This window comes from Chiloscyllium plagiosum, unplaced genomic scaffold (genome assembly GCF_037043375.1).
Source record: "Chiloscyllium plagiosum isolate Xiang-an unplaced genomic scaffold, Cpla_swu_hap1 HiC_scaffold_47, whole genome shotgun sequence".
In the NCBI taxonomy this organism is placed as follows: domain Eukaryota; kingdom Metazoa; phylum Chordata; class Chondrichthyes; order Orectolobiformes; family Hemiscylliidae; genus Chiloscyllium; species Chiloscyllium plagiosum.
The window spans coordinates 7,471,870-7,491,402 of NW_028270185.1; the positions used below are offsets into that span (position 1 = coordinate 7,471,870).

At 58.2% G+C, this 19,533-nt stretch overlaps 1 protein-coding gene across 1 annotated transcript in view; it reads right to left on the bottom strand.

Moving 5' to 3' along the window:
• LOC122542690 (HHIP-like protein 1) overlaps positions 1-19,533 on the bottom strand; it is a 56,694-nt gene that overhangs the window by 6,698 nt on the left and 30,463 nt on the right. The window contains exon 7 of the mRNA XM_087983956.1: positions 498-579. Coding sequence (XP_087840082.1) covers positions 498-579 — 82 coding nt within the window. The remainder of the gene's footprint in view (positions 1-497; positions 580-19,533) is intronic.

Consider the following 19,533-nt stretch of genomic DNA (forward strand, 5'->3'; position numbering starts at 1 on the left):
CCACCTGCCCCAGAGGAGGGTCATGACATCCCTGAACTGGTTGGTTGAAAAAAAATTGTGGATGAGCGATTGAAATGTCATAAGGTGGGCCAAGTGGGATTAGCGCAGATGGGTTAGCGCAGACTCAATGGGCTGAAGGGCCTCGTCCATGCTGGCCGAGTCTGTGACAGAGATTGATAGGTTTTGTATATATTAAAGATATCAAGGGACAGCGTGCAAAAGCAGAGCTGATGTAGAGGTTCAGTACCGACCTTGTTGATTGGTGGAGCAGTGTAGAGGGGCTGAATGGCCTACTCCTGATCCTATTTCCCACCTTCCTCTTCCCTCCCCGTGCCACTCCAAATGAGACAGGAATTGCAGCCCTAGGCACTGCCTTAAGGGATGGACACAGAGTGCGAGCTGAGACAGGGCTGACCAACTTGGGCTGGTCTCCTTTCTCAAGAACATGAGATTATTGACCATGACTTGCAACATCAGAAGGAAGGGTTGACACTCACCGAGACGGGTCGATGAATTTGTACACAGTCCCTGCAGGGGCGTAAGCACTGGGATTTCCACTGGACATAAAGTACAGTTCACCTACAGGGGGACAGAGAGAAGATGCATTACTTTTTCTCTTGACTCGTAGATTAGATTAGACTAGATTCCCTACGGTGTGGAAACAGGCCCTTTGGCCCAACCAGTCCACACTGACCCTCCAAAGAGTAACCCACCCAGACCCACTTCTCTCTGACTAATGCACCTAACACTATGGGACAATTTAGCATGGCCATTTCACTTGACCTGCACGTCTTTGGACTGTGGGAAATAGTGACATGTCAACTGATGTCCAGTCTGTCCACACCTTGTCCACAGGTTCACAGAGCAGAGCAGCCATTTGGCCCGTCCGGTCTGAGGCCATCTCTGCTTGCTCAGTCCCAACCTTTTTCTGGAAATAAGTTGGTTTCTGTCTCCGTTTGACTATAAGCGGCAGGGGAAGGAATAGTCCATTCAGCAGGGCCATGGCCAATCTGACATTCCTCACATCCACTTAAGAAACACAAAAAAACCGCAAGGAACAAGCACAGAAACAGGCCCTTTAGCCCTCTAAGTCTGCCCACCATGTTTTGCCCTTTGAAGCCCTGTCCCCCCCAACCCTTAGTTCCACTTCTGATCAAGAATCTATCTCAGCCTTAATACAGTACAGCCCCACATTGTGGATTCCGTTTCTGCAGTTTAAGTTGTCTGTGGTTTACCACAGCCTGACATTATAACATGGAACACTCCAGAAATGATTCCGGGGTGGGGCTGCCGGGGAGGTAAATTTCCCACTTAACCGATAGCGTTCGCCACTATTCATGGTTTGAGGCAACTGCGGTAGGTCTTGCAACGTTTCACCTGCGGATACAGAGCGGGGGTGGGGAGCACCCATATACACAAGGATAGTGATCCACAGATAACGAACCAATTTCCCTGTGAAAGGCTCAATTGAATCTGCCACTACCACACTCTCAGGCATCACCTTCCCACCCTAATGGCTCACCACCTGACTTCTCATCACATTGCCTCCGGCTCTACTGCTGAACAGATTCATTTCAGTATCCTCTGCTTTTTAACCAATCGCCACGAGCAACAGTTTCTCCCTTGTCTCGGTAATGGGGTGGAAATTCAGCCATAGTTGAGGGTCCCTAGTGCATCTCTGCACTAGAGAGAAAGAGAGTTTGTGAGTAGTTTATGCGAGTCCCTTCTGTATCCAGCATGAGGCAAGCTGAGAGGGTAGGGCAACCCACACTCTATCAACAACACTCAAGAAGCTCAACACCATCCAGGACAAAGCAGCCCTCGCTTGATCGGCACCACATCCACAAACATCCCCTCCCTCCACCACCGACCCTCAGTAGTAGCAGCGTGTACCATCTACAAGATGTACTGCAGAAATTCACTGGAGATCCTCAGACAGCAACTTCCAAACCCACAGCCACTTCCATCTCAAAGCATTCTCCAAGATTCATCCCACCCTGGCAATGTTTTTCTACAACCTCTACCATCGGGGAGAAGGTACAGAAGCCTGAACACAGGCACCAGCCGGTTTCAAAACAGCTTCTACCCTACTGTTGTTCGAATCTTGAATGGACTCACAAACTCTTAGCATTTGCCTGTACCTGTGTTTTTGTTTTTGCTGCTGTTTCCCTATTATTTACTTATCTATGCTATTTAACTCTGTGATCTGCCTGTATTGCTCGCAAAACAAAGCTTTTCACTGTGCCTCGGTACAAGTGACAATAAATTCAATTCGATTCAATTCACCTAGAAGGCCAAGGGCAGCAGATACATGGGAACACCACCCCCTGCAAGTTCCCCTCCACTCACCATCCTGACTTGGAAATATATCCCCGTTCCTTCAGTGTCGCTGGGTCAGAATCCTGGAATTCCCTCCCTGAGGGCATTGTGGGTCAACCCACAGCATGTGGACTGCAGCGGTTCAAGAAGGCAGCTCACCCCCACCTTCTAAAGGGGGCAATTAGGGACAGGACAATAAATGCTGGGCCCAGCCAGAGACCCCCACAGCCTGTGAGCAAATAAAAAGCATTCCAACTGCACAGTTTTTGTAAATGGTTGAAATGAATGCAATCGATATATTTAAGGAGGATCTGGATTGCAATTCAGAAAGAGGACATTCAGCCCTGTCGGGTTCATGCTAGCTCTCTGTAGAGCATTCCCGTCAGTCCCATTTCCCCAATCTCTTTCTCTGTAGCCCCTGCAAGAGGTCAATCGGTTGCCTTTTGAAATGATTGATCATCTCCCTTAAGGCAGGGAATTGTCACTCACTGTGTCAGGCGTGTGCCTCCTCACCTTCCCTTCCCCACATCACACAATTGTTCCAGCACAGAAGGGGACCATTTGGCCCATCACCTCTGTGCCGACTTTCTGAATGAGCACTTCGAGAGTCATAGAGCTGTACAGCACGGAAACAGACCCTTCGGTCCAACTTGTCCATGCCGACCAGATATCCGAAATTAATCCAGTCCCAACTGCCAGAAATTGGTCCATATCCCTCCAAACCCTTCCTATTCATATACCAATCCAGATGCCTTTTAAATGTTGTAATTGTACCAGCCTCCACCACTTCCTCTGGCAGCTCGTTCCATACACGTATCACCCTCTGTGTGAAGAAGTTGCCCCTTGGGTCTCTTTTATATCTTTCCCCTCTCACCCTAAACCTATGCCCTCACAACCCCCACACACTCACAACCCCCACACACTCACAACCCCCACACACTCACTCACACTCACCCCCACACACACTCACACTCACCCCCACACACACACTCACACTCAACCACCCAAACACACATACACCCGCCACACACACTCTCACAACACCCACACATACACTCACACACCACCCACACACACACTCACACTCACCCACACACACACTCACACTCACCCACAGCACACACTCACACCCACCCCACACACACTCACACTCACCCCCACACAACACACCCCACACACACACTCACACTTACACCCAACACACACACACCCCACACTCACCCCACACACATACCCCACACACATACTCACGCCCCCACACACACACACACTCACTCCCCCCACACACACTCACACCCCCCACACACACTCACACCCCCCACACCCAAACTCACACACCCACACACACACACTCACAACCCCCCACACGCACTCTCACCCCCCCACAAGCACTCACAAACCCCAACACTCCGCCCCCCACACACACACCCACCCCCCCACACATACACCCACCCGCCCATACACACCCACCCCCCCATACACACCCACCCCCCACACACACCCACCCCCCACACACACCCATCCACACATACCCACCCCCCACACTCACACCCCCCCACACACACCCACACCCCCCACACACACTCACACCCACACACACACTCACACCCACACACACACACTCACACCCACACACACACACACCCTCCCCACACACCCCCCCCACACACAAACACCCCACACATACACTCACCCCCCCACACACACTCAACCCCCCGACACACACTCACCCCCCCACATACCCACACCCCCACTCACACCCACACCCCCCACACACACCCACACCCCCCACACACACCCACACCCTCCCACACACACTCACACCGCCACACACACACTCACGCCCCCCACACACACACTCACACCACCCCCACACACACCCACACCCCCCCACACACAAACTCACACCCCCACACACACCCACCTCCCCACACTCACTCACACCCCCCACACACACTCACATCCCCCCACACACACACTCACACCACCCCCACACACACCCCCACCCCCCCACACCCCGCCGCACACCCCCACACACACCCACCTCCACACACTCACTCACACCCCCCACACACACTCACATCCCCCCACACACACACACTCACACCCCCCCACACACACACTCACACCCCCCCACACGCACTCACACACCCCCACACTCCGCCACCCCACACACACACCCACCCACACACACACCGCCCCCACACACCCACCCACACACACCCCCCACGCACACACCCACACGCACACACCCCCACACACGCTCCCCCGCCCCACACACACACGGTCACCTCACCCCCCCCACACACACACTCACACGCTCACACCACCCACGCCCCACACACACACCCCACACACACACCCCCACACACACACACGCCACCCCTCCCACACACACACACCCACACCACCCCCCCACACACACATCCACACACCCCACACACACACTCACCCCCCCACACACACCCCACACACACACACCCCACACACACATCCCCCACACACTCACACACCCACTCACACATCCCCACACACACAAACACCCCACACACACCCACGCCACCCACACACTCACAACCCCCACACACTCACAACCCCCACACACTCACTCACACTCATCCCCCACACACACACTCACACTCACCCCCCCAAACACACATACACCCGCCACACACACACTCACAACCCCCACACACACACTCACACACCACCCACACACTCACACTCACCCCCACACAACACACCCCACACACACACTCACACTCACACCCAACACACACACGACCCACACATACTCACACACCCACACACACACACACTCACATCCCCCACACACACTCACACCACCCCACACCCCGCCACACTCCCCCACACACACTCACACCCCCCCACACACACTCACACCACCCCACACACACACTTACACCCCCACACACACACACTTACACTCCCTCACACACACACTCACACCCCCTCACACACACTCACAATCCCCACACACACACTCACACCCCCACACACACACACTCACACCCCCACACTCACACCCCCACACACACACACTTACACCCCCTCACACACACTCACACCCCCTCACACATGCACTCACACCCCCACAATCTGCCCCCCCACACACACACCCACACCCCCCACACACCCACCCACACACCCACCCCCCCACACACACTCACACCCCCCCCACACACACTCACACCCCCCCCACACACACTCACACCCCGCCACACACACTCACACCGCCACACACACACACAACCCACACACACTCACCCCCCCACACACTCACCCCCCCACACACTCACCACCCCACACACCCACCACCCCACACACCCACACCTCCCCCACACACACCCACACCCCCCACACACACACACACCATCCCACACACACCCACACCCCCCACACACACCCACACCCCCCACACACACCCACACCCCCCACACACACCCACACCCTCCCACACACACCCACAACCCCCACACACACACTCACACCACCCCCAAACCCCCCCACACGCCCCCACACCCTGCCACACCCCCCACACACACTCACACCCCCCACACACACTGACACCCCCACACACACTCACACCCCCCACACACACACTCACACCCCCCACACACACACTCACACCCCCCAAACACACACTCACACCTCCCCCACATGCACTCACGCACCCCCACACTCCACCACCCCACACACACACCCACCCACACACACACCGCCCCCACACACCCACCCACACACACACACCCACCCCCCCACACACACACCCACCCCCCCCACACACACACACCCCACACACATACACACACCCACCCCACACACACACACACACCCACCCCACACACACACACACCCACCCCACACACACACACTCACACTCACCCCCCCACACACATACACACATACACACACACACACACACGGTCACCTCACCGCCCCCACACACACACACTCACACGCTCACACCCACCCATGCCCCACACACACACACCCCACACACACCCCCACACACACAAACACACGCCACCACCCCACACACACACCCCCCCCACACACACACTCACCCCCCCACAAACACACTCACTCCCACACACACACACCCCACACACACACCCCACACACACACACCCCACACACACCCCCACACACACAAACACACGCCACCCCCCCACACACCCCCCACACACACACACTGACCCCCCACACACACACTCACCCCCACACACACACACCCCACACACACACATCCCGCATACACTCACTCCCTACACACTCACATATCGCCACACACAAACACCCCACACACACCCACGCCACCCACACACTCACAACCCCCACACACTCACAACCCCCACACACTCACTCACACTCACCCCCACACACACTCACACTCACCCCCACACACACACTCACACTCAACCACCCAAACACACATACACCCGCCACACACACACTCACAACACCCACACATACACTCACACACCACCCACACACACACTCACACTCACCCACAGCACACACTCACACCCACCCCACACACACTCACACTCACCCCCACACCCACACAACACACCCCACACCCACACTCACACTCACACCCAACACACACACACCCTACACACACCCCACACACACACCCCACACACACACCCCACACACATACTCACGCCCCCACACACACACTCTCACACCCCACACACACACTCACACCCCCCTCACACACTCACACCCCCTCACACACTTACACCCCCCACACACAAACTCACACCCCCACACACACACACTCACAACACCCCACACGCACTCTCACCCCCCCACAAGCACTCACACCCCCCAACACTCCGCCCCCCACACACACACACACCCCTCCACACATACACCCACCCGCCCACACACACCCACCCCCCCATACACACCCAACACACACCCACCCCCCACACACACCCACCCACACACACACCCAGCCCCCCACACTCACACACCCCCACACTCACACCCCCCCCACACACACTCACACCCCCCCACACACACCCACACCCCCCACACACACTCACACCCACACACTCACACCCACACACACACACACCCTCCCCACACACCCCCCCCACACACCCCCCCCACACACACTCACCCCCCCACACACACTCAACCCCCCGACACACACTCACCCCCCGACATACCCACACCCCCACACACACCCACACCCCCCACACACACCCACACCCCCCCCACACACTCACACCGCCACACACACACTCACGCCCCCCACACACACACTCACACCACCCCCACACACACCCACACCCCCCCACACACAAACTCACACCCCCACACACACCCACCTCCCCACACTCACTCACACCCCCCACACACACTCACATCCCCCCACACACACACTCACACCCCCCCCACACACACTCACACCACCCCACACGCACTCACACCCCCCCACACGCACTCACACACCCCCACACTCCGCCACCCCACACACACACCCATCCACACACACACCGCCCCCACACACCCACCACCCCACACACCCACACCTCCCCCACACACACCCACACCCCCCACACACACACACACCATCCCACACACACCCACACCCCCCACACACACCCACACCCCCCACACACACCCACACCCCCCACACACACCCACACCCTCCCACACACACCCACAACCCCCACACACACACTCACACCCCCCTCACACACTCACACCCCCTCACACACTTACACCCCCCACACACAAACTCACCCCCCCACACACATACACTCACAACACCCCACACGCACTCTCACCCCCCCACAAGCACTCACACCCCCCAACACTCCGCCCCCCACACACACACACACCGCTCCACACATACACCCACCCGCCCACACACACCCACCCCCCCATACACACCCAACACACACCCACCCCCCACACACACCCACCCACACACACACCCAGCCCCCCACACTCACACACCCCCACACTCACACCCCCCCACACACACTCACACCCCCCCACACACACCCACACCCCCCACACACACTCACACCCACACACTCACACCCACACACACACACACCCTCCCCACACACCCCCCCCACACACCCCCCCCACACACACTCACCCCCCCACACACACTCAACCCCCCGACACACACTCACCCCCCGACATACCCACACCCCCACACACACCCACACCCCCCACACACACCCACACCCCCCCCACACACTCACACCGCCACACACACACTCACGCCCCCCACACACACACTCACACCACCCCCACACACACCCACACCCCCCCACACACAAACTCACACCCCCACACACACCCACCTCCCCACACTCACTCACACCCCCCACACACACTCACATCCCCCCACACACACACTCACACCCCCCCCACACACACTCACACCACCCCACACGCACTCACACCCCCCCACACGCACTCACACACCCCCACACTCCGCCACCCCACACACACACCCATCCACACACACACCGCCCCCACACACCCACCCACACACACCCCCCACGCACACACCCACACGCACACACCCCCACACACGCCCCCCCCCCACCCCCCCCCACACACACACACACGGTCACCTCACCCCCCCACACACACACTCATACGCTCACACCCACCCACGCCCCACACACACACCCCACACACACACACGCCACCCCCCCCACACACACACCACCCCCCCACACACACATCCACACACCGCACACACACACTCACCCCCCCACACACACACTCACCCCCACACACACCACACACACACACACCCCACACACACACATCCCCCACACACTCACACACCCACTCACACATCCCCACACACAAAAACACCCCACACACACCCACGCCACCCACACACTCACAACCCCCACACACTCACAACCCCCACACACTCACTCACACTCATCCCCCACACACACATACTCACACTCGCCCCCCAAAACACACATACACCCGCCACACACACACTCACAACCCCCACACACACTCACACTCACCCCCACACACACACAACACACCCCACGCACACACTCACACTCACCCCCAACACACACACACCCCACACACACACACCCACAGCACACACTCACACCCACCCCACACACACTCACACTCACACTCACCCCCACACACACACACCCCACACACACCCCACACACATACTCACACCCTCCACACACACACTCACACCCACCCATACACACATTCACACCCCCCCAAACACACACTCACACCTCCCCCACACCTCTGCTACACACATGCTCACAAACCTACACACACACTCACAACCCCCACACATACACTCACACACACCCCACACACACTCACACTCACCCCCAACACACACACACCCCACACACACACACCCACACTCATCCCCAACACACACACACACCCCACACACATACTCACACCCTCCACACAGCCCCCCCACACACTCACACCCCCCACACACACTTACACTCACCCACCACACACTCACACCCCCTATACACACACTCACACTCACCAACCACACACACTCACACCTGCCACACACATGCTCACAAACCCACACACACACTCACAACCCCCACACATACACTCACACCCACCCCACACACACACTCACACTCACCCCCACACCCACCCACACACAACACACCCCACACACACACTCACACTCACCCCCCCAACACACACACACCACACACACACACACCCCACACACATACTCACACCCCCCACACAACCCCCCCACACACCCCACACCCCCCCACACACACACACACCCCACACACACACATCCCCCACACACTCACACACCCACTCACACATCCCCACACACAAAAACACCCCACACACACCCACGCCACCCACACACTCACAACCCCCACACACTCACTCACACTCATCCCCCACACACACACACTCACACTCACCCCCCCAAACACACATACACCCGCCACACACACACTCACAACCCCCACACACACACTCACACACCACTCACACACTCACCCACAGCACACACTCACACCCACCCCACACACACTCACACTCACCCCCACACCCACATACACACACAACACACCCCACACACACACTCACACTCACCCCCCAACACACACACCCCCCACACATACACCCACACTCACCCCCCAACACACACACACATACCCCACACAGATACTCACACCCCCCACACAGCCCCCCCACACACTCACACCCCACACACACACTTACACTCACCCACCACACACTCACACACCACATACACTCACACCCGCCACACACATACTCACAAACCCACACACACACTCACAACCCCCACACATACACTCACACCCACCCCACACACACACTCACACTCACCCCCACACCCACCCACACACAACACACCCCACACACACACTCACACTCACCTCTCCAACACAAACAGACCAACACACCCCACACACACACTCACACTCACCCACCCAACACACACACACACACCCCACACACATACTCACCCCCCCACACAACCCCCCCACACACTCACCCCCCCCCACACACACATATCCCCCACACACACCGCCCCCACACACACCCCACACACACACTGCCCCCACACACACCCCACACACGGACCCCCACAACCCCCCAAACACACTCACCCCCCCCACATGACCCCCCCACACACTCACACCCCCTAACACACAATTACACACCCCACACCCACACTCACCCACCACACGAACTCACACCCCCCATAGACACACACACTCAACCCCCATAAACACAACCCCCACACACACTCACATTCACCCCCACACGCACCCCTCCACACACACTCACACCCCCTCCACACACACACTCACACCCCCCACACACACACACTCACACTCACCCCCCCACACACACACACACTCACCCCCACACACACACACTCACCCCCACACACACACACTCACCCCCAACACACACTCACACTCACCCCAACACACACCCCACCACACACACACTCACACTCACCCCCACACACACACACATACACTCCCCCACAAACACGTACACACCCCACACACACACAAACCCACCCCACACACACTCACAAACCCACCCCACACATACTCACAAACCCACCCCACACACACCCCACACACGCCACACACACACACACACTCACACCCCCCTACACAGACACACACACCCACTCCCACACCCCCACACACTCACACCCCCCCACACTCACACCCACCACACACTCACTCACACTCATCCCCACACACACACACTCACCCCCTCCACACACACACCCCTACACACACACACCCCTACACACACCCCACACACACACTCACACCCCACACACACACTCACACCCCACACACACCCCCACACACTCACACTCACCCCCCATGCACACACACCCCACAAAACACTCACACTCACCCCCACACACACATACACCCCCCAACACACACACTCACACACCCCCACACACACCCACACCCCACACATACACCCACATCCCACACACACACACACAACCCCCCCCCCACATACACACCCCACACACTTACAAACCCCCCCACACACCCACCCACTCACACCCCACACACACTCACAATCCCCCCATACACACTCACACCACCCCCACCCCCACACACACTCACACTCACCCCCCATACACACACACCCCACACACAGTCACACTCACTCCCACACACACACACACACCTACACACACAAACCCCACACGCATACTCACACTCACCCCCTACACACACACATAGACTCCCCCCCACACACACCCCCACACACACACAAGCCCCACACACACACTCAACCCCCACACACACACTCACACTACCCCCCCCCACACACATACCCCACACACACATACACACACCCCATACACACATACACATCCCACACACACACTCAAAAACCACCCCACACACATACACACCCCACACACACTCACATCCCACATCCCCCCACACACTCACACTCATCCCCCATACACACCCCACCACACACACAAACCCCCCACACACACTCACACTCACCCCCCCACTCACACACATACACTCCCCCACACACACACAAACCCCACACACACACACATACTCACCCACCCCACACATATACACACCCACCCCACACACATACACCTCTCCACACACACACATACACCCCCACACACACACATACACCCCCCACACACACACACCCCCCCACACACACACATACACCTCCCACACACACACATACACCCCCCACACACACACATACACCCCCCACACACACATACACCCCCCACACACACATACACCCCCCACACACACTCACCCCCACACACACACACCCCCCACACACACACGCCACACACAAATACATACCCCACACACACATACATACACACACACATACATACACCCCACACACACACTCACCCCCCCACACACACACACCCCACACACACTCACTCCCCACACACACTCACTCCCCACACACACACACACACTTCCCACACACACATTCACACCCCCCTACACACCCCCACACACAAACACCCCACACACACTCACACTCTCCCCACACTCACACCCACCACACACTCACAACCCCCCCACACACACTCACACTCACCCCCACACACACACTCACACTCACCCCCACACACTACACTCACACCCCCAAACACACATACACCCGCCACACACACACTCACAACCCCCACACACACACTCACACTCACCCACCACACACACTCACACTCACCCACCACACACACTCACACCCACACCCACCCCCCCCACACTCACACTCACCCCCACACCCACAACACACCCCACACACACACTCACACTCACCCCCCCACACACACACTCACCCCCCCCACACACTCACTCACCCCCCCCACACACATCCCCCACACACACACACTCCCCACACACTCACAACCCCCACACACTCACTCACACTCACCCCCCCACACACACTCACACTCACCCTCCCAAACACACATACACCCACCACACACACACTCACACCCCCCTACACACCGCCACACACAAACACCCCACACACACTCACACTCACACCCACCCCCCCCACACTCACACTCACCCCCACACCCACAACACACCCCACACACACACTCACACTCACCACCCCACACACACACTCACCCCCCCACACACACACTCACCGCCCCCACACACATCCCCCACACACACACACTCCCCACACACTCACAACCCCCACACACTCACTCACACTCACCCCCCACACACACTCACCCCCCCAAACACACATACACCCACCACACACACACACTCACACCCCCCTACACACCGCCACACACAAACACCCCACACACACTCACACCCTCCCCACACTCACACCCCCCACACACTCACACCCCCCACACACTCACGCACACTCACCCCCCCACACACACTCACACTCACCCCCCCAAACACACATACACCCGCCATACACACACTCACAACCCCCACACACGCACACTCACCCACCACACACACTCACACTCACCCACAACACACACTCACACTCACACCCACCCCTCACACACTCACACTCACCCCCACACCTACAACACACCCAACACACACACACTCACACTCACCCCCCCCACACACACATACACCCCCACACACACACACACACAAACCCCCACACACACACACTCACACACGCCACACACACATACACCCCCACACACACACATACACCCCCCCATACACACTCACCCCCCCACACACACTCACACCCTCCCCGCACTCACACTCCCCACACACTCACACCCCCCACACACTCACACCCCCACACACTCACACTCACCCCCCCAAACACACATACACCCGCCACACACACACTCACAACCCCCACACACGCACACTCACCCACCACACACACTCACACTCACCCACAACACTCACTCACACTCACACCCACCCCTCACACACTCACACTCACCCCCACACCTACAACACACCCACACTCACACTCACCCCCCCCACACACACATACACCCCCCACACACACACACACAAACCCCCCACACACACACAAACACCCCCCCACACACACACACACACTCACACACGCCACACACACATACACCCCCCCACACACACATACACCCCCCCACACACACATACACCCCCACACACACGCCACACACACATACATACCCCACACACACACTCACAAACACCCCCCCACACACCCCCCCAGACACACACACACTCTCCACACACACACACTCCCCACACACACACACTCACACCCCCTACACACCCCCACACTCACACCCACCACACACTCACAACCCCCACACACTCACTCACACTCACCACCACACACACTCACACTCACCCCCACACACACACTCACACTCCCAAACACATGTACACCCGCCACACACATACTCACAACCCCCACACACACTCACAACCCCCACACACACACTCACCCACCACACACACTCACACTCACCCACAACACACACTCACACTCACACCCACCCCACACACACTCACACTCACCCCCACACCCACAACAGACCCACACGCACACCGCACACAGACATCCCCCCACACATACACTCAGACACCCCACACACACTCCCCCAGACACAGGCACACCCCCACACACACCCCCACACACACTCAGACACCCCATACACACACACACACACTCCCCCACACACAGACACACCCCCACACCCCCCCCCACACACACACACACTCAGACACCCCACACACACACTTCCCCACACGCAGACACCCCCCCACACACACACCCACATATACACACCCCACACACACCCCCCCCACACACACACCCTCCACACCCCCCCCACACATCCCACACACAGCCCCCCACACACACACTCAGACACCCCCCACACACACACTCCCCCCCACACACACACCCCCCCACACACACCCACACACAACACACCCCACACACACACTCACACTCACCCCCCCAACACACACACACCACACACACACACACACCCCACACACACACTCACACTCACCCACCCAACACACAAACCCCACACACACACACCCCACACACATACTCACACCCCCCACACAACCCCCCCACACACACACACCCCTACACACACATACCCCCCACACACACCGCCCCCACACACACCCCACACACACACCGCCCCCCACACACCCCACACCCCCCCACACACACACACACACACACCCCACACACACACATCCCCCACACACTCACACACCCACTCACACATCCCCACACACAAAAACACCCCACACACACCCACGCCACCCACACACTCACAACCCCCACACACTCACTCACACTCATCCCCCACACACACACACTCACACTCACCCCCCCAAACACACATACACCCGCCACACACACACACTCACAACCCCCACACACACACTCACACACCACTCACACACTCACCCACAGCACACACTCACACCCACCCCACACACACTCACACTCACCCCCACACCCACATACACACACAACACACCCCACACACACACTCACACTCACCCCCCAACACACACACCCCCCACACATACACCCACACTCACCCCCCAACACACACACACATACCCCACACAGATACTCACACCCCCCACACAGCCCCCCCACACACTCACACCCCACACACACACTTACACTCACCCACCACACACTCACACCCCCCATACACACACTCACACTCACCCACCACATACACTCACACCCGCCACACACATACTCACAAACCCACACACACACTCACAACCCCCACACATACACTCACACCCACCCCACACACACACTCACACTCACCCCCACACCCACCCACACACAACACACCCCACACACACACTCACACTCACCTCTCCAACACAAACAGACCAACACACCCCACACACACACTCACACTCACCCACCCAACACACACACACACACCCCACACACATACTCACCCCCCCACACAACCCCCCCACACACTCACCCCCCCCCACACACACATATCCCCCACACACACCGCCCCCACACACACCCCACACACACACTGCCCCCACACACACCCCACACACGCACCCCCACAACCCCCCAAACACACTCACCCCCCCCACATGACCCCCCCACACACTCACACCCCCTAACACACAATTACACACCCCACACCCACACTCACCCACCACACGAACTCACACCCCCCATAGACACACACACTCAACCCCCATAAACACAACCCCCACACACACTCACATTCACCCCCACACGCACCCCTCCACACACACTCACACCCCCTCCACACACACACTCACACCCCCCACACACACACACTCACACTCACCCCCCCACACACACACACACTCACCCCCACACACACACACTCACCCCCACACACACACACTCACCCCCACACACACACTCACACCCCCAACACACACTCACACTCACCCCAACACACACCCCACCACACACACACTCACACTCACCCCCACACACACACATACACTCCCCCACACACACGTACACACCCCACACACACACAAACCCACCCCACACACACTCACAAACCCACCCCACACATACTCACAAACCCACCCCACACACACCCCACACACGCCACACACACACACACACTCACACCCCCCTACACAGACACACACACCCACTCCCACACCCCCACACACTCACACCCCCCCCACACTCACACCCACCACACACTCACTCACACTCATCCCCACACACACACACTCACCCCCTCCACACACACCCCTACACACACACACCCCTACACACACCCCACACACACACTCACACCCCACACACACCCCCACACACTCACACTCACCCCCCATGCACACACACCCCACAAAACACTCACACTCACCCCCACACACACATACACCCCCCAACACACACACTCACACACCCCCACACACACCCACACCCCACACATACACCCACATCCCACACACAACCCCCCCCACATACACACCCCACACACACACCCCACACACTCACAAACCCCCCCACACACCCACCCACTCACACCCCACACACACTCACAATCCCCCCATACACACTCACACCACCCCCACCCCCACACACACTCACACTCACCCCCCATACACACACACCCCACACACAGTCACACTCACTCCCACACACACACACACACCTACACACACAAACCCCACACGCATACTCACACTCACCCCCTACACACACACATAGACTCCCCCCCACACACACCCCCACACACACACAAGCCCCACACACACACTCAACCCCCACACACACACTCACACTACCCCCCCCACACACATACCCCACACACACATACACACACCCCATACACACATACACATCCCACACACACACTCAAAAACCACCCCACACACATACACACCCCACACACACTCACATCCCACATCCCCCCACACACTCACACTCATCCCCCATACACACCCCACCACACACACAAACCCCCCACACACACTCACACTCACCCCCCCACTCACACACATACACTCCCCCACACACACACAAACCCCACACACACACACACACTCACCCACCCCACACATATACACACCCCCCCCACACACATACACCTCTCCACACACACACATACACCCCCACACACACACATACACCCCCCACACACACACATACACCTCCCACACACACACATACACCCCCCACACACACACATACACCCCCCACACACACATACACCCCCCACACACACATACACCCCCCACACACACTCACCCCCACACACACACACCCCCCACACACACACGCCACACACAAATACATACCCCACACACACATACATACACACACACATACATACACCCCACACACACACTCACCCCCCCACACACACACACCCCACACACACTCACTCCCCACACACACTCACTCCCCACACACACACACACACTTCCCACACACACATTCACACCCCCCTACACACCCCCACACACAAACACCCCACACACACTCACACTCTCCCCACACTCACACCCACCACACACTCACAACCCCCCCACACACACTCACACTCACCCCCACACACACACTCACACTCACCCCCACACACTACACTCACACCCCCAAACACACATACACCCGCCACACACACACTCACAACCCCCACACACACTCACACTCACCCACCACACACACTCACACTCACCCACCACACACACTCACACTCACACCCACCCCCCCACACTCACACTCACCCCCACACCCACAACACACCCCACACACACACTCACACTCACCCCCCACACACACACTCACCCCCCCCACACACACACTCACCCCCCCCACACACATCCCCCACACACACACACTCCCCACACACTCACAACCCCCACACACTCACTCACACTCACCCCCCACACACACTCACACTCACCCCCCCAAACACACATACACCCACCACACACACACTCACACCCCCCTACACACCGCCACACACAAACACCCCACACACACTCACACTCACACCCACCCCCCCCACACTCACACTCACCCCCACACCCACAACACACCCCACACACACACTCACACTCACCCCCCACACACACACTCACCCCCCCACACACACACTCACCGCCCCCACACACATCCCCCACACACACACACTCCCCACACACTCACAACCCCCACACACTCACTCACACTCACCCCCCCCACACACACTCACCCCCCCAAACACACATACACCCACCACACACACACTCACACCCCCCTACACACCGCCACACACAAACACCCCACACACACTCACACCCTCCCCACACTCACACCCCCCACACACTCACACCCCCCACACACTCACGCACACTCACCCCCCACACACACACTCACACTCACACCCCCAAACACACATACACCCGCCATACACACACTCACAACCCCCACACACGCACACTCACCCACCACACACACTCACACTCACACCCACCCCTCACACACTCACACTCACCCCCACACCTACAACACACCCAACACACACACACTCACACTCACCCCCCCCACACACACATACACCCCCACACACACACACACACAAACCCCCACACACACACACTCACACACGCCACACACACATACACCCCCACACAC